The 19644-nt window shown below is 36.9% G+C and overlaps 1 protein-coding gene across 1 annotated transcript in view; it reads right to left on the minus strand.

Annotated features, from left to right (window-relative positions):
- Nucleotides 1–2403: 2403 nt before the first annotated feature.
- WASL (WASP like actin nucleation promoting factor) overlaps nucleotides 2404–19644 on the minus strand; it is a 52402-nt gene continuing 35161 nt past the window's right edge. The window contains exons 6-11 of the mRNA XM_082279555.1: nucleotides 14702–14870; nucleotides 11456–11498; nucleotides 10899–11052; nucleotides 7298–7818; nucleotides 6109–6217; nucleotides 2404–4684 (exon numbers count right to left, since the gene is read on the minus strand). Of these exons, the coding sequence (XP_082135681.1) occupies nucleotides 4623–4684; nucleotides 6109–6217; nucleotides 7298–7818; nucleotides 10899–11052; nucleotides 11456–11498; nucleotides 14702–14870 (1058 nt within the window). The 3' untranslated portion in view covers nucleotides 2404–4622. The remainder of the gene's footprint in view (nucleotides 4685–6108; nucleotides 6218–7297; nucleotides 7819–10898; nucleotides 11053–11455; nucleotides 11499–14701; nucleotides 14871–19644) is intronic.

Genomic DNA, 19644 nt, shown 5'->3' on the forward strand with positions numbered 1-19644 from the left:
TCATTACAGCAGGTTAAACCTGCAAATACTGTAAAATTCAGCATAAAATAAAATTAGTCAGAAAAACATCCCACTAATTATATTTGGACAATGATTCTACTTCTCAACATGTATCTTAATTGTTTTCAAACCTGTGATTTCAAACAACCAATGCTTTTTTTTTTTCAAGCACAGTATAGCAGACATGCCATAGCAGATTGGCAATTAAAAAAAAAAAAAAACAAACCAAAAAGGCTCCTTCACAGCTGGACAAACATCCTCCAACTTTCAAAGACTGTCTTAGAAGTGTCAGGCTAGAGTCACTGACAAGATAGTTAAAACATGGATATTAAACCTCCCAGCTCACATTCTAGTTCTTACTACCCCATCCTTTCCATCTTCTCGCTCACAAGGAAACTCCAGGCAGTAAACAAATACATAGCAACAGGAGTCCTTACTGCAGTGCTAGAGGGTAACACTGGTCCTTTGAGAGACAAAGGCTATCTTTTAAGCTTCCCTAAACCATTTTCACTTTTCTATAAATAAAGCTGCTTATCACTGTACTTAAGCTTCAGGAACTTTAATTAGACCAAGAATTCCTCTAATGATTAGATAAAGGCTGTTGCAGTGGGACTGCTAACAGTCCTAAAAGCAATAGGGTCTTTCCTCCTTTTTCCTCTTTACAAGAATCTTACTTGGGAAAGTAACCACTGGAAAAGAAAGAAAAGAGAAAAGAGAAAAGAGAAGAAAAGAGAAGAAAAGAGAAGAAAAGAGAAGAAAAGAGAAGAAAAGAGAAGAAAAGAAAAGAGAAGAAAAGAGAAGAAAAGAGAAGAAAAGAGAAGAGAAGAAAAGAGAAGAAAAGAGAAGAGAAGAGAAGAGAAGAGAAGAGAAGAGAAGAGAAGAGAAGAAAAGAAAAGAAAAGAAAAGAAAAGAAAAGAGAGAAGAGAAGAAAAAAGAAAAGAAAAAAGAAAAGAAAAGAAAAGAAAAAAGAAAAGAAAAGAAAAAAGAAAAGAAAAGAAAAAAGAAAAGAAAAGAAAAGAAAAGAAAAGAAAAGAAAAGAAAAGAAAAGAAAAGAAAAGAAAAGAAAAGAAAAGAAAAGAAAAGAAAAGAAAAGAAAAGAAAAGAAAAGAGAAAAGAAAAGAAAAAAGAAAAGAAAAGAGAAAAGAAAAGAAAAGAAAAGAAAAGAAAAGAAAAGAAAAGAAAAGAAAAAAGAAAAGAGAAAAGAAAAAAGAAAAGAAAAGAGAGAAAAGAAAAGAAAAAGAAAAGAAAAGAAAAGAAAAAAGAAAAGAAAAGCCTCCTTTCAAAAGCATATTTTAACCTTCTGCTTATGAAGTGGAAAGGAAATGATTATATACCTCAGCTCATCCTGCAATTAATTCAACTTTGCCTCATACTTAAGGCCTAGAAATCAGATAAGCACTAAACTTCAAAACAAAGCGTATGCCAGGTAACAGTTTGAAATGCTGGACTCTTCAGATGCTTTAGAAGACAGAAGCAAACTTCTGAAGTGTCCTGAACTCAAACTCGGGTTAAGTTAGAGCATTCATTGACAAGAGTCACCTATTTAGTACTTCTTCTAGAATGTTTATTAAGGATCCCATGTTTGTTTGACCTTGAAATGTTGCTGGCTTATTACACTTGCCTGCAGCAGTAGCTGTTTCCAAGGAAGCTGCTTAGCAGTGGTGAGATCTGCCAGGAGGATGGGGTGTCACATTCTTACTCATTGTGTTTACTCAACAGCACAATCCAACTTTCCAGAGACATGAAACTACTGCGATTTGACCGTGGCTATTTACTGCTTTGTGAATTTGACCAGGTGACCAAAGTTACTTTTAAAGTGTGTCATCAATCTACAGATCTATTTTAAAACCTGTGCCACAATCAGCACTTAAAAACCACACAGTTTTACACTAGTTGGGTCAAATTAATTTTATTATGCTTCATGATGAATTGCCACCAGTGCAACATCCTATTCACTGTACATTTCAAAAATTCACATACTAAAAATTTCAGTTCGATAAATGGAAAACTGAATGATTGAGAAGTTCTTACGAATTTCATACGTACAAGTGGCTAGCTGATATTGTCTATGCACATAGAGTGTTGAGATACAAAAGCCTCATGCTAGTTTGTTAATTGCTAAGGCTATCTGGACAGTCAATTAACCAGAATATATAAGAGGCCTTCATTACAATGTTTAGCAACAATGCACCAGTATCATGAGATGCTATCTTCTGCTCGGAGTGCAAGTGGCAGAGTGCTGAAGCATGCAGCTATGACTAACTTAACTGCCATCGCAGTCGGTATGCCTGACATTTATCATGAACAAACACTACTTTAAAGTAAATATTAACCTGGACACCACAGGTGTGAGTGTACTTTTTGTATGAAGAAATAGAAAACCCAAAAACTTTCTTTGGCCAGTATCTACAAATCAAAGTTTTATTCAATAATGTAACTTCAGAGCTCCCAAAATCCAGAACAGAAATTTGATTAATAAACTGTGATGCTTAATTATTAACTATATTACAGAAATTCCAATTCTGGGAACATAACAGCTAAACATATCTAGTAAGTAGCATGTTAGGAAAACCTCTAGGCCTCATCTGCTTAATTTTAAAATTCCCTATATGCAATAAAAATAAGTGAGCAGTGCCAGAAGTTATATGAAAGCCATACAAATATTTTCCTTATACACAAGTTGTTAACTCCACTGCCATTAGCTACACCAGGCTGCACTTGCACTTGATCCAAAGCTCAAGCCATTACAGCAGCAAAGCTAGCAGGAAGTTTTCCAGCAGCAGAGGCCAATGCGAAAGTTACTGCAAGAAAGTGAGACCACTTGGCAATTTTTTTTTCTCAAGTTATGTGCTTAAATTACTCTTGGAAAGAAGTTAGCATCCTCTGAATAATTTAACTACAACCTTACCTTTCCCACTACTTTTCAGTAACTTTCTTTTCTTCTCATACGACTAAATTAATTTGCTAAAGACTAGGTTATAACTGGGTTAGAAATCCAAGCCGTATCATGCAGGTCCAGCCTGTCAAGATCAGGTCAACACTGGGTTTCAGTCAATACAATTTCGATAACTTAAATTTCGTTTGATACCCTGACTACAGTCAAAGACCCAGGACGCTATGTATTAACTACACTCCAAAGGTAACTGATTTAACTAAACATTCTGTGTCAGATAATGTGGTTTTAAAAATGATTTTCTACCTGAAAATTACAGTAATTAATGCTGCAGATATTAAATACCCACGTAGCATAGATTAGTTTCTCGTAATAGGCAGATGTGCCAATGTTTACTGCACTACAAAGTACAACTTATAAAAATGTGCAAGCTGTGAAATGAAAATCCCATTTTCTATCCACTTATTCAAATACTATTCTTGTGAATCAGGTTCTTGATCTTCATCACAACCCTCAGTCTTAAAGCCAACATATGAAGACAAAATACTGCCATAAAATTCAGTACTTATCCAACTGTCATTCTGAGTTAATGACTTTCCAACCTAAAGGATGTAGGATTGATGTTTCAGCATCTGCTGTGTACCATAAAGCAAAGACTGCAAAGTAATACCACTTGTGTTTATTAGTACACCAATGTCCTACAAAATTTAAAAAGTAATTAAATGCTATTGAAGCAAGCCTTAAATGTAGCCCTTCAGCCTAAAAACCACAAAAAATTGGTTTTAAAAATAAATCAAGCTGTAGCGATTGCCAGCCCCCAGTACAGCCCCCAGTAATTTAGGCATCTTCATTCTGAAAGTAAGAGCAGGGAAGAAAAAAAAAACCAAAAAAAAAAAACCCCAACCAAAAAACCAACCAACAAAACCCAACCACCAAAAAAATCCCCCAGAAACCCTCCCCAAAACCCCAAACCCAAACAAACCAACCAAAAGTTCAACTTGTCTGCATCAAAGTTGCCTTCACAACTCAGACAATATAGAGCCACCCTGTTTAACTTCAGATAGAGGTCTCCAATTGAAGAATTTAATTGCTAATGCCATTCAATGGCAGTCAGTACTATAGTTAGGGCAAGGTAATTTTCACAACTAGCTGTGCATTTCTGTAGTGCTTTTGTGTTATGTAAAGCATACTGCTAAGATTTGAACTGCAATACTGTTTTGATGTATTTGAAACCATGCAATAGTATAAACCAGCCTCAACATTCATATAGCATTGCATTTGAAATCAAGGGGCTAAATAAACTAAGAGCTGCATCACTTAAAGAACATAGTGCTATACTAGGCTTTAATAAGAAAATTTAGATACAGAAAAAGTAGGGTATGAAAATAGTGTTTTCCTTCTTGCATTATAACTAAATTACATTAAGGTTTTTGTCAGTCTCACATATTACATTTAAACTCCCTTATTGATGGAATGGAAAGTATTCACATGTACATGATCATCCAGGTGTAAACTTGCACACATTAACAGGGAGTAGCTTTGTAGAGGATTATGACAAACCTTTACAGATTAAATGAGGTATTGCACAGATTAATAAAAAAGCAAAAGGCAACAAAAATATACAGCAAATTGGTAGAACATTTACATGATAATTTTACAGAATCCATAGACAGAAAGCAGTGTTTAGTATATCATTCACCTTAAAAAATATATATATAATAATATATGATCAATCATCCCATTCGTCATCATCCTCAAAGTCTTCTTCATCGTCTTCATCCTCATCTTCATCTGTAAGACAAGAAAAGCAAGTCACTTGCATGCACAGAATTAACATGATAAAAGTGTTACTGATTTCTGTCAGTTTTTTGAAAAGAGAACAATTAGTTCAAGGTTGTCATGACAATACATTTAGTAATACTCTATTTTAAGATTGTTAGACATGACATCCAGTTTAGACAGTTACTTGCTGGAAGTTAAATCTATTTTGTTTCTTTTCTCACTCTTTTTCTCACGTAGGAAAAACGTGTTTTGTTCTAGGAGAAAAAGAATCAGAAGCTCTTGTTTAACAGTTACTACTTACTACTCTTTCTTAGAGAATGTGAGAGTTACCAGCTTGTCCCAGACTGGATTTAAAACTTCAGGAACACAATTATTTCTAGAATGTAAGAACTGCTTTCCCAGATTTACTACATAATGGAATTCATTTACTTTACAAACAGATAAAAACCAGCCCCCCGCAAAAAGGTCTGGTGTGCTAAAGACCATCGTGGATACTGGAATATTCAAAGCTGTGTAATGAACATCAACTTCAAAGTCAATGCTTGTTGCTGACTTTATTCAGCCTTCCACTTTTTTATGTGCAAAATACTTTTTAAAAAAGTAGCCTCTTAAAATTAGTCTACTTATTTGTTGGACAAGAGCATTTCCTTCTCATAGGAAAACACTGCATTTAGCTCCCTTCAGGTATTTAATTTATGTTAAGTACCAAAACTGGCAATTACTATATAGCACAGCATATCAACAAACCATACTGCACTTGGTCAAATGCTCTGCAGACTGCATACCCAGTTCTGATACCAAGGCAAGCTCTAGAAAAAAAATGCATCAAAGCCTAAACAGAACAGATGTACTCAAACAGCTGCATTGCAGCTACTGAACCACATTTATTACAGGCTGGTATTTGAGAAATGCAAATCCTCTTGCAGCCCTGATATTTCCCAGCACTTAAGCATGGAAAGTTGATTCAATCCTGGTAGAGGCCTAGTCAAGTAACACTGGATATCTGCTCCTTATCCAGGAGGTGGCAGCCAAAGCCCACTGGGAGCCACAGCTCAGGAGCTGAATACTGGCAAGAGATTCAGCATCAACAAACAGAAAGCATGAAAAACTTTCTTCCAAAATATTTTGACAACTTATTTCATCAGACAGCTAGTAAATAAAAATGAGTCAGTTGCAACAACAAGAAAGTCTTTATAAGGATATTAACCTTGCTTAGTAACTTAATTGAGGATTACCACGAATTGCTACACCCCAGTAATTCAAAGCAGCATGAAGGACCCATTCAGCCCATCACCAGGGCGCTGCTGAGAGCATCCTGCTCTGCACTATATGCTGGAATCCATGCTTTTCTCCAGGAGTACTTTTCGATAAATAGAAGTGTTAACTCTTGAAAACCCGACACCGGGAGGTCACAAAAATTCCGTAAGACACACCTGAAGAATGAATGGCTTTGCTCCTTTTCTGCATAACTTCCATTAACGCACCCACAATTCCTGAGGTGGGTGCAGGTGTAGGTGGTGCACTCTCCTGACCATCAGATACCTTGGAAAAAAGGTTACAATAGAAAGATGCAGTTAGCTAAACAGAACCTCTGCATTTTGAGACAAACTTCCTTTAAGATTAATGAGTTTATTTTCCACCAGAAGAAAGTGTGTTCCTTTAGCTCAAACTGAAAAATCTTTTATTAATAAAGTTAACTTTTTTACCGTATAACAGACCTGCAGTTAGCCATACCCAAGGTTAAATATTTCAGCTCTGATGAAGTGAGCATTCGTCTAAAGGAAACCTTCTTAATATGATTGTACAGGCATGACTTGTGTGGCTGCATAACCACTATTTATTTTGTCTTTGGTATATACCACAAAACATTTTTCATTGTTTGGGTTTGTAAACTGAGACTGCTTTGGGCTGATAATCCTTTCTGAAGTAATTAACTTTGAGAATGCATACCTCTAATGGCAAATAAATATGAACACACCCTTACACTTTTTACAGCAGAAGCCTCAAGTGCAGAGGAGTGGCAAAAAATAAGTACCAACAGGCAAAATTATTTATAAGAAATTAATTTTAAGATAATCAGTGGCATCAATAAGAAACAGTAACAGCCTGTACTGCAGCAGGGACAGCTACAGCTTCTCTCATGGGCAGCACTTGTCCAGACACAGGCAGCCACCTTCTTACAAGCCTCAACAGTTGCAGAACACAGGTCTGTTTTAAGACAAAAATAAAACTAATAAATGTAGTGTTTTCCTTCCGCTGTCATTACTCCTAAACTCATCCCCTGCAGTTTAGATTATTTTACTGAATACTCAGGAGAGCAGCAATCTTTCATAATTCTTGCAGAAGTTCTGTATAGCCATGATACTATGGCATCATCATTGTAGGATTTACGCTTAAAGCTTTACTCAAAAGTGAGAAATGAGTTTGAAAGGGTAATTTCATGTACCAATACTCATCTGTAGCAAATGTGTGTTTTTTGCATTTTCTCAGTACTACTGTTTAGTCATCACTTTGGGAACTCTAAAACTTACAATCTTGGCCCCAAAGCAGAGCCACAATTTACTGTTCACACTGCATTTGCAAGTCTCAAGGGGACCTGGATGAGAAAGGGCTTTTACTCACGGATTTCAACTGTATACCCTGTCGTATCTGGTCTAGCAGTGCATCTCTTCCTGAGCAGGACACTGGTCGACTGTTCTGTTCTACCTTCTTCAACTGAGCTCCTTCTCTGATTTGATCCAAGAGTGCTGCTTTGTTTCCCACAGGAACTGGAAGCTGGTGATCAACCTCTGAAGGAAGGCCTGGTGGTGGAGGAGGACCAGGAGGGGGTGGAGGAGGTGGAGGGGGTGGAGGAACAGATGACCCACTTGCTGGTGGCGGTGGGGGCGGAGGAGGGCCGGATGGTGCAGATGAGGAATGCACTGGTGGTGGTGGAGGATACATCCGGTTTGGAGGAGGGGGGGGCACTGTTGCACCAGGTCTAGATGGAGGTGGGGGTGGAGGTGCTGCTGTGGGAGCTCTTGAAGGAGGTGGAGGTGGTGCCCCTCGGCCCCTAGCAGGGGGAGGAGGAGGGCCCGAGCTATGGGGAGGAGGAGGTGGAGGTGGAGGGGGTCCTCCTCTGCACGGTGGTGGCGGAGGTGGAGCTGAAATGAAACAAAACAACTTTGAATTACATGCTACTGCATACCTGAAAGTCTTTCAGAGACTAGCAGAAAAAGAAAACAGGCTGTGCCTTGCCTTTTGCAAGGATCTCTGTGCCTGTGCAAATTTAACCAATTCTGGATTAAACTGGATACAGCTGAATATAAGCTATGCCTATATGGCAAACCAAGCTAAACATAGCCTATGTCAGTTGTATATTCTGTAAAAGAGTCAACCACTGCACGAAGCACGTGCAATACACAGAAAGACTGATTAAAATTCATAAGAATCCTGTAAAATTTTGTTGACCTAAGACAGAACAAAAGAGAAAAACTTTTCAGAAAACAGACTTAAAGTGAATTTTCCACTTTCTAGTCTATCCATTATTTTATTAGGTAATTGCAGAAACATTTTTGGAAGCAATATCTTCTAGTAACAGAAATTCCCCTACTAATGCATTATAATGCAGCATAAACTGACTCTTAGTCTCTTTTACTGAAAATTACTTCCAACAATATCTTTATGGTAAGGACGGCCAAAAGGAAACAACTTTAGGGCTAAACACACAGGATCATTTCTCTGTGAAGTGGCCTTGAAACGTACTTGCTTTGCTAATGGCATTTTAAATAGCACCGTTTCATTTCCTCTTCCATTAAGCATCTAATGGCTCATGGTACTTTAGGTTGTGTGGTTGCTGCACATAACTACTTAATAATCCAGGTGCCGTCACATAAATAGGAAAATTCATGTTTGATTTCATATGCCTTTATAACAAAAAGGGTATTACACTCAAGAAGATACTTCTTTACATCTTCTACTATCTCCTTCATGTTACTTGCAAAGAAAGCAGGCTGGCTGCACTGGCATGGAGAAGGGAACATCCCTAAAAATGGGATTCTGAAGAAGCAGGAGTCACTAGTACCTCAAATGCTCCTTCCCGGCTCATCTTTAGAGAAGATACTACTCTTGAAATCACATATTATGTTCTTAAGTTCCACAAGCTGCTGGTTTTTTTCTACCCCTTCACAAGAACAACACGGAGAGAATTGCCTCTGAAATGTCATATATTTTCCAAGAGACATACTGCCAACGTTCTTGATTTTAAAAACTGCCACCATTTTTGGCTGATATGACTGTAGTTCCCTTTCCGGCCACTGGAGGGCGGCATTACCAAGCGTAACAACCCGCCAAGCACTCCGTACGGGGTTTTGGCAATACTGAGGAGATACTCAGCGTGGTCGTGGCTCCAGAGTCTGCACTGTGTGTAGATTTTGAACACAAGGTTTAGGTTTTCCTGCGGGGAAATGGTTTATTCGCATTATATCTAGAGAAAGATGCCAAATCTAATCTGTGGAAACAGCACTCAGCTCGTCTGCACTCAACTGTAGTGAAATGAGGGAGGAGCAGCAGAGAGAGAGCACATTAACTCATCCTCTCTCCCTTCCCTCTCAGATGGTACAAGTAAAGCAAGAAAATAATTTTTCTTTTTTATAAATGCACGCTAATCTGTACACTGCTATTAACAATAAAGTTTGTATAATCTTCTATTGATGGTACTGTCACCAAAAAAACAACCACCAGTACCAAAACAAGGAAAGGGCAGGGAAAACAGGAAAGTAATTTCCATCTCAGCAGAACAGCTTGTCTGCAACTCTCTAGTCAGCATCCTCGCAGAGTGAATATGTAAGCACAGAAATTCTTGCAATAAACACAGAAAAATGTGCTTCAGTCGAGAAAGAACACTTCAAACAGCAGTCAAGCCTATATGGCAAGTAACACAATTGTGGATAAACTCACTGAAATACTGGAGTATTTTATCTACCTCTATCAAAAAGCACAGAGGTAGATTATCATCACGCATGTTCTAGATGAGGTTTTTCTTTTAATTGCATACATGCAAGTGGCCATAATGTGAAGTTAACACATACAAAATAAAAAATGGGCATTTTTAAAATATTTTAAACTAGTCATAAGACTCCAAGGCAAGTCTTCTCAATCTAGTTTTACAGTTAGCAATCTGGGAGCAACAACTCTTTCAACATTTAAACAGAGTTAAGATTCTATAAAGAAGCTGACAGATATCTTACTGAGACAAAAAAATTGTAACTGGAAGTTTTGCTTACAATTTAACTAAGAAGTTCAAACATAATTTTTAGTATTGCAGTCAAACAGGTGCAGACTAAGATATCATCGAGGAAAGAAATCACACAACAGCATGAATACTTTGAAGCATATGCTTAGATGCCAGCTCAAGTACATACCGCTCCACCGCGGGGGTCCTAAGGAATAAATGTTAACAAGTCATTGTACCCCGATTCTGTATCTCTTCAGTCACTGAACAATTTACTCATTGCTTTCAAACTGCTATTAATTTCAATTTACATAATTTTTCTCTTGAGAAGAGCTCTAAGTAAATTTTTGGAAGTTTGGCACTGGCAGGGTAATTTTAAACTGACTTGCTATCTTCCACTAGATAATACATCAGCTGAGGTCACATTTAAAGATTAGGCAGGCAGCAGCTTGAGAAATTTTTTGCAGCAGAAGCATGTTTAAAACTAGTATTTTTAATTTCAAATTAGAAAAAAAACTAACTTTAAAAAATAATATTAAATTTGCAGGTCTGTAGGTGTTGCAAGGCTCACTACATAGTGCTGCCAGGGTAAATGGGCACCATACATACCTGCCAGCCATGTACTACCACTACAGCTGACAACAGCATTATGGCTTCCAACATTTTATATTCTTTGTAAGACTGAGATTACAAATAAATATTTAACACATGCAGTCTAAAAAAATCTTTATCAAACATACTGCGTAGCTTTGCAGCCAGACTAAGTGCTACTGGAAGTTATTTAATTGGCATAAATATCTTTATTCCTAAGGCACAAGTACTCTCATGGGTCATGCCTGAACATTTTTACATAGTATATAGTGTATGGAAACATGATCCAGGGCAACTGCAGTGACATGAAGCCCAGGAGAAGAGAATCAAAAACTGCTCACCATCAACAGTTAAGGCATCAACATCGTTAAGGCAAAAAATGCCCTGTTAATTTTTATGTAGAAATAAAAGGAATCCCACCTTGTCTGCGCAGTTCATTTTTAACAGCTTCCACACCTCCTGTTTTTTCAATGAAATCATATATGACCTTTGAAGTTTCTTTGTCTTTTAGTTGAGCCTCTGAAATTCCACACAGATCAAACAGATTTTTCAGTTCTGGGTCTAAGTTGTTCACCTGCAAATCAGATACATTAGTTTTAAGTAGCTTGAAATGTGGAGGTATTTTTAAAATATCATTTGTATTGGGGGAAAACAATAGCCACAAACCGCATCATTAAAAGGAACAGCAAGGTGACGTACATGTCTCTGGGTTGACTTTTCAAGTTGGAAAATACTACTTTAGGAGGGTAAGTATCCTGCATGAAAAACTGAAGGTTCTGAATCTTTTCTCCCCCCCTCAGTCCCCCTCGGCCTATTCCCTTCTACTCCAACATCTGTTTACATCACATCATAAAAACCCCATTTATAACTATTTAATTGTACAGTTAACTTTTTATTTAATGCAAATCTTCATGACTTACATTAAAAAATCTCTAAAGTTTAAATCATTGTCTTCAGTAACTTATTAAATTACTTACATCAAAACCTGTGTTTGGATCCCAACCAACATGTCCAATGTGTCTAAAAAAGCAGAAAAGTCCATTTAACCAGAATAAAAAGGATCTTGTTAACAAAAATAAGAAGACACCAAGACAACCAGAGATCACTACCAGCTTCTAAGCAATTCTTATTCCTCAGTGCCCCACTTGAGAATGGAATAGTAAAACTTCTTTACTTCCACTTTTTGTCTCTCGTCCAGAAGATCGAGAATTTATTTCTCTCCTTAAGTTACAGTCTGTGGAAAACATGAAGGCTTCATGCTACCCTATGGTGCACACGGATAATGATGGAAGGACTGCACAGAGATCAAGGAGAAGTTTAGCCTTTACAAAGCAACTGGACCTTGAGCTATTGCCAAATTTTTCAGTGGCATGCAGCTGGAAAACCTCCTCCTCCCTACCATCACTGTGTGTTCTCTTATCACCCTTCTCCCATTTACATCTTTCAAAGGTAAGTCAGGACTGTTTTCAGCTGCCATCTCCCTAAGCTTCTAGTAGCCATGTCATGTGGCTACTAAAGTATTACTCTATGTGATGCTATAACCAGTTAGAACAAAGATGGGTTTTGTGCCACTCCAAGCTACTTCATGTTACTGCTGTTGGATATGGAAGACAGAGCCATAATGTTACCAGGACTCCATGTTTTGTGATTCTTTTCACATATGGTGACTTCTAGAAGCAAGATACAGTTTTGAGGAAGTTCAACTCAGAGTTATAAAAAATACCAGGTGAGCTGTTAGTAGCCAATGCAGTTTAGGCTAAGCTTGCCAAATTACAAAGACTGTTTGGCTCCTATTAAATAGTGCCTCACCCACCAGACCTCCTATTCTTGCTTGGGTCTCTTATTACCAACAGCACAAGTTTTCTTCATGAGAATATTGAAGTACAATGATCAGTTTTGGTTTTGGTGTAACTATGACTAGCTAACTACTTATTTTAAGAAGAAAAGTAAAACGTCTGGTTTAAAGTCACATTATGCCATAAAAAAGGAAAACCAAGGAAAGTCCTGTTTTGCCTAATTATTTAAATGCCTTTAACTACCAAAATATGGGATGATTTATTGATTACAGAATTCTGAATGCTAAGCTACAGCTTACTTCACATAAATGAGACATGCATTTCCTAACAGAGTCTCATAGCTGATTGCAATGTATTAACTGGCACATGTAAATTGACATTGGTTTACCACTAATGTAGTATTACCCACATACTTGAGCACATCTGTGTGACTCAGGATGCTCTTTTAAGAGGTTGTGAGCATACGACTCAGAATTTAGTGTGCTTAATTGATACTGAAGTTTTATATGCCATACTTTTAGCATTATTTATCATTTATTTTTCACCCTTCAGAGTAAGATAAATTACTTGTACACACTGACTGTGACACGTTTTTCAGATCTTTTCAATACAAATGCATTGAAACTCCAATGCTACTTAGAAGAACGTATACAGTAATAAGTTGTACTCATGTTGAGTACAAATTGTTGTTTTTCTCTCAAAACACTGAAACTTCACAGCTGTCTAACAGAAGGCATTTAAAAATTTTATCTACTGATTGCAACTTTGATCTGGAATGAACAGTGACTGTGTTGGTCTTCACCAGTATCACAGCACAAGTGACATACACGTTATCCTAGTAGCTTATTTGCCTAACGATATCAAATGCCAGTTTCCGCATGTTTGTACAAAACCCGCAATTAAACTATCTTACACAGTAAGATGACACATAGCCACTGCACTCTACAGGGAACTTAAATAGCCAAAAAGACTTTCAACAGACTTCTTTTGTAAAGGTTCACCACTTACAATTTAATGTTACATTTAATGATACTGGAACATATCTTTTGCTTGAGCTCCATGAAGTATTTTATCACCTTACTCTCAGCTTTTCTAGGTCACACTCTGATAGACGTCATAAACAAAGTCTCAAAGTAATTTTGTATCTATGTTGCTGCACAACCTCTTCCAGACATTCCAAACAGAGGTCTGACATGGTGATGCAGATTTTGTCCGCATATGGTCAAGTCTGCACCAGTACAGCCACAACAGTGACCAACTACCAAGCACTCTTCATTTTTGTTCCTCTCTTCCTTTTCTGTATTTTTCCATTCAAGTGACACTAACAGATGCAGCACTTCATTGATACTCATATCAGTAAGAACAAGGTTGATGCCTGAATTTTCTAGGCAGAGTCTGTTTAGGGAGAGTTTAGAGACTCTGTTTAGCCCACCTCTTTTATGTTCCATCCACTATGCCATTCCACAGAGCACTATCCCAAAACACTGTGCAGTAATGTTACTGTAACTGGTAATGTCAACATTATTTTAATGGAATTTTATTCTGGGAAAACACATTAGTGTAAGTGATGCAACATACCAGTTCAAAAGAACAAGACAATCACTTGGCATGTAAACCTCACACTGGTTTTCTAATGCTTCACAAAAACTGATCTTTCCTGTAACTAACTCAAGCTCTTTAAGTTCCTGTTGCTTCAGCAAATAAAGTACATTTATTTTAAATGGCAGAAGATTATAATATCAATAATGTTCAGGAAAGCAACAGTTAATTGAGTAAAGTGACCAAAACCAAGCTTCGTGAAAGTGAAGCTTAAAGTGGTACATCATAACTACTCCAAAAGATTAAAGATACATTAGAAACTACATCAGGAAAAATTCTTGAAGGATGTATACATGCTGTACTTTCATCACAAGATGTATGTCCTAGCCTACACATCAGAAAAAGTTTGTAAACAGAAAGCCTAAGATGAAATTATGGCAAGTCATTTCTGCAGTTATGACAAGTCAGGACCCAAATGTGTACTTCACATGACAAAGCACAGCTAAATATGTGCAGGCATAGGAATAACAGTATTAAAGGGTTGACCAGTGAGGTTGAATATGAGTCTCCACTGAGCTAACAACTTCAGTAAGGCACCCCTATGCAGCTGAAGTGTTTTCTAAGCTGATTTTGGATAGCAAGTGACTTTTTGTTAACAGCTGCAGTAAATCCTCATCTGTGTATAAGCTAACCTGCTTAAACCCCACAGCATTCCAGCTAGCATTTACTTAGTTCAAGTTCAGGTTACACAGATTCAAGACTTGGCCATTTTCAAGTCTAACTGACACAAAAAAAAAATCAGAAAAGAAAACAGAACCAAATGCCAACAACCACCCTGCCCCAACAAAACTTCCACCCATCCAAAACCAAACTCAAAAATGTACTTACTGGAAATTAGATGGAGTTCCAATATCTGCCTTTGTCAATCTTCTTTTTTTAGTTTTTCCTTTCTTCTTTTCTTTGGTATATGAAATATTGTTGACTTGTGGAGTATAAAATCTGTTAGTTGTAATTTCTGGGTTTTTGATATCAACAGTTGCCATTGGTAGATTTGGGCCTGTAAAAGTAAAGTACAGGATTTTTACTACTGTGTTTAACAATGCCATGTTCAATCCACAAACGTTGAGGGTTGTTTTTGAGCTGTAGCTCTACAAGCCATGTGCATCCAGATGGGTTCTGGATGTCAGATGCATAAACTAAGTTATTTGATGAAAAAAAAAAATGTTGCTAAAGCAGAGAAACAGAAATATTTTCTGAATTATGACTTGGTTTTTGCCGCTTGCACAGAACACATGGAATGATGAGACACATGAAGATACAACAGAGCTACAATCCTAGATAAGATCAAAGATGTGACTTCATAAACAGTTGGACCCGAAGAGCCAGCAGGCCATTACCTGGGCAGCACACTAAACTAATCTTTCAGGGGACAGAACCTTCGCTTAATAAGCCCCAAGTGGGAATGCCTTCTGCCATCACACACAGAACCTGAACATCACAACAACTACAGAAGGCTGCTCTGGACACACTACTGTCTTCAAATATAGGACAACATCTGTGGAACTCTTCAGGATTTCTTATGTCTTACTCTTTGACAGGTTTTCAGAACAGTGAAGTCCCAGATAAGCAACAGCATGCAAAGAGTAAAAACGGCACCAGAAATAAAACTTGAGTGTTTCATGCATGTTCTCAAACTTTGTCCTTAATTATAAATAATTCTGAATTATTTTTCTAGTTATTTAAAATGTATCTGAATTATACTCCTGCGAATTTAGCATTTTAATGTTATGTTACTTGTGTAATACTAGCAAATGAACATACCTAGCACATGTTCCACTCCGGTTTTTTAGCTTTGACAGAAGATAACCCTTGACATAAGCAAGTGATAGCAGTACTTAAATACTAAGAGGCAATTTATGCATTTATTATATACATACATATGTATACATACATACACACAGGTGTATATTTAAAGAAACCTACAAAAAGGGTAAGTAATTTCAGTTTTGGAAGAATGAGATTAAGCAGGTAATTTAAAACCAGTTTGGCAAGAAATAGTTTGAAAACACTCCCTACTTCCCTGTGAGTTAAGACCCAGTGGTTAGCAAATCAGCTGAAGTAAGACCCAGTCTTACTGGGCAGATGATAAAAAAAGTCTAATTAGACTTTGATAAATCTGAACCTTATTTTGACACTATTTTTTCATGACTGCATTCAGAAAGAACCAACAAGCCTTATGTTCAGAGTTCAAAATAAAAATCATAAAGGACAAGTAGACAGTACAACAGATAACACAGCTGACATTTGCAGTTAAACACCTCAGTGGGAAGCACCTAGTACTGGCCAGGAAAAGAAATAAGAACAGAAACATGACACTGGGCTAGACAAAACTCATCTAAAACATGACAACTCCAACATTCTTAACATTCTCCAACACCCTAGGAGTCTTAAAGGACAAGATTTAAAACTGCATGGAAAAATTTCTGAAACATTTTCTGCTAAGCAGAAATGCTTTTATCTAGAAATGTTTTGATCTAGACAACTGTCCTTTGAGAGTACATAATCTGACCACATACAACAACACAAAACAATCTGCATTGTTGGAGTTTCACTTAAAATTAGCACTGAATTGACTAATCATCAAATATTATCAACTCTAAACTTAACGATAAGTTCAGTAAAATCTCAGAATGAATTGAAAATTACAGTCTTAATTTCCTTGGTACAAAACAAAAAACACTAGGAGTTAATCTTCACTTTAATCACCACTTATATTTTCTGTTATATTCTGCCCATTTTCACCTATTATATTGGTATTTACAGTTTCAATAGCTGTACTGACATTCAAAAAAGAAATGGGTGCCTTTATAATGCTAGGAAGTTTGTGATATTCTTCTCTCAATTTCTAGCAGTCTTTGAAATGCACCTTTTTGTATATAAAATCCTGAACTAACCAAACATGGTCAGTTGTATGTAAAGCAGCAGCAATTTGCAAAAGGAAGTTTTAATCAGCTGAGCTAAAAATCAAGGATTAATAGCCCGATTCCTTGACAATGATATTTATACAAGAGGTCACAGTAAACTTAAAGACGAAAATTTTTCTTACCGTCTGGTTTAGACCTTAGATGTCCACGAGGGATAAAGGAACCTTGGAAAGAACTGTACTCTTCTAGCACTGCCATATTTATATCCAATAAAATTTTTCCCATCATTAGACATGCACCTTCCCCATCAGGTGTAGACAGCTCAATAAATGAAGATGAGAGAGGCAGATAGAGCTCATCATTAGGAAGTACCTGACAGGACAGTGGCCTTAAGCATCCACTGTTATCAGTATCTGTGACATCTTCAGAAGGGGCTCCAGAAAACGTTGTACAGAACATTTTGAAATGTTAATTCTATTCTGTGTTTTATTTAGAGCCTCTCTAGGTATCTGTGCCAGACTACAGACAGCCCTACAAGAAATGCAAACTGTTCTAGTTAACAGCTGAAACAAAAGTCCACCACATGGTTCTTTGAGATTCCCTCAAAACCTAATACTCTGACAAATCCTCATTTCATCCAGTACTTCACTAAAAGGTCATTTCAACCACAGTAACTCTTCTTTATTTGCATAAAGAGACCTAGCTATTACAAATGAGTAGAACACAAATCCCAGGAAATTACAGACTAATACATTTTACATAACTGCTAATGCCAATTTGAGTTTAATCCTGCAATTCTACAAAAAAAAAAAAATCTTAAATCCGTATCATTGAAAACGTCATACAAAAGACCAAGGCTTTTTCCATGCAGCTTCAATGTATGCAGAAAATCCAGACTAACAAGCTCCAGTAAAACAAAATTCCCCACAGTATTTAAACCATGGGTCATGTGAGTACAGAAACGCGACTGTTCTTGTTTTTCAGTTTTAGAGCTAATAATGCACTAATACCCAGCACAAAAAAAGAAGGTGTTTCATCATTTCTCCCTAACAGAATTTCTGAACAGAAACTGCATATGAAGAGTAAAACAAAAACTAGCTGTTATTAGAACAGGTGTGGGGGTTTTTTTTCCAGTTACATTTTTGATAGTATGTATCTGCTCCAGTCTTAATTCCAAATACTGAAATGTGAAGTCTGTGGAGAGTATAACAACCTAAGGCTATAATCCATGACCTGACTGTGTCTTATCTGTGACTACTTGAGGACATGGCTATGCAACTTTCTACCAGCAGAGAAGCCAGGCATTACAGAATTTGATACATTCAGAAAAGGAAAACAGACAGATTTTGAGAGAGCGTGTGGATGTCCCAGAGAAACAGTTTATTAAAAAACAGATAGGCTGAAAACCTTTGAAGTGATTACAAATCTGAAACACTGAGCATAAACCCTATGTCTTCCACAGAATACTCAGGATAAATCCAGCATAGGGACAATGACTGCAAGTTTAGTATGAGAGAATTCTTCTCAGAAAAATATTGTTCCCAAGGTCTTACAGCATGAGGTATGGAGAGTATTTTAAGCAGAAAAGTTTTTGCAGGCTTAGTTTTCTTAAATCTTATTCTAATCAAGGATAGCAAACTAGACCAGTAAATTGTGTCAGAATAGAGACAAAGGCTAAATTTTTTGTGGTAGGTGTTACTACATGATCACTGCTGTTGTAATTTCCATCTGCTCTGCAGACATTGCTATCAGGGATGTGCTGTTTAGGAGAGCAGAACAGTTAAAACCTTCTGAAAGCTCAGAAAACCTGGCGAGACCATCACAGATGATATTACTATGAGTGTCTCAAAACTTAACAGCCCAGTCAAAGTTGAATCTATACTAAAAATACCTGGCCTCAACCGATGATTGCCTCAATTTCCTCAAAACTTAAAGGTTATCAATACCAAAAAGCTATGTTTTTAAGAAGTATTCCACATGAGGGAGGTTTTATCTGCGTATATAAAAGGAATCAGTAGTTCCCATAATTGAGGATTAGTTAGGAATTAGACATTTTGGTGACCTATAGAGAGATGCTTGAATGACTTGGTTAGTACAAATTTTAAGGCTTTCACCTCAAGCCATACAGGGATTTCAGAACATCAGTTGACTCTACCCTTGCTCCAGCAGCAAACTCAGAGATACAGGGGTATGATCTATGATCTGGATCACCAACAGAAATATGACAGGTGAAATCCCTTTTTAACTTCAGTGTGAATTCAGAAATCAAAAACATCAAACTTGATATTCAATGATGTGGCTTTTTCATGATTTTAGAATAGATGGTAAAAAAGTTCTGTATCAAACTGATTCACAGTTTGATTCCTTCCATCAATTTAATAAGAGGATCTTCTGAGGAACCTGTATCTTCATGCTAGTGGGACATGTTTCTGAGAGACAAGGAGATTCAAATAATTCTTCATTCCGAAAGAGTTTAATATGAACAACCATATGATGTAAACCCAAAAGACTGTTACATTCTATTAAATCCATCATCATTATGCTTGCTATTAAGACGAATGGACTAACTCTGTATAGTGATCCTATACATCATATTCTGAAGATCAAGCAGCAAATGCAAGGTCCAAAGTTTTCTTCTCAGTTTAAGCTGAAGGGCCCTCTGTCCCATTTGCAACAAAATATGCTCCTCCAGAAACATTCTTTACAAATTCCAGCTAAGCCACAAAGTTTTCAAGCCACAACTAAACAAATACCATAGAACAGAAACAAAAAGGATACTGTAACCTCCAGTTTACCTCTTTTGTCACTACATGATCATCCTGAACAAATCTGAAACAAAGCTATACAAAAACAGTAAATGACAGCAGAAGGAAAAAATAAAATGCAGAGATTCATGCAAAAAGCTTA

Source organism: Coloeus monedula (assembly GCF_965178545.1).
Source record: "Coloeus monedula genome assembly, chromosome: 4".
NCBI classification, from domain to species: Eukaryota; Metazoa; Chordata; class Aves; order Passeriformes; family Corvidae; genus Coloeus; species Coloeus monedula.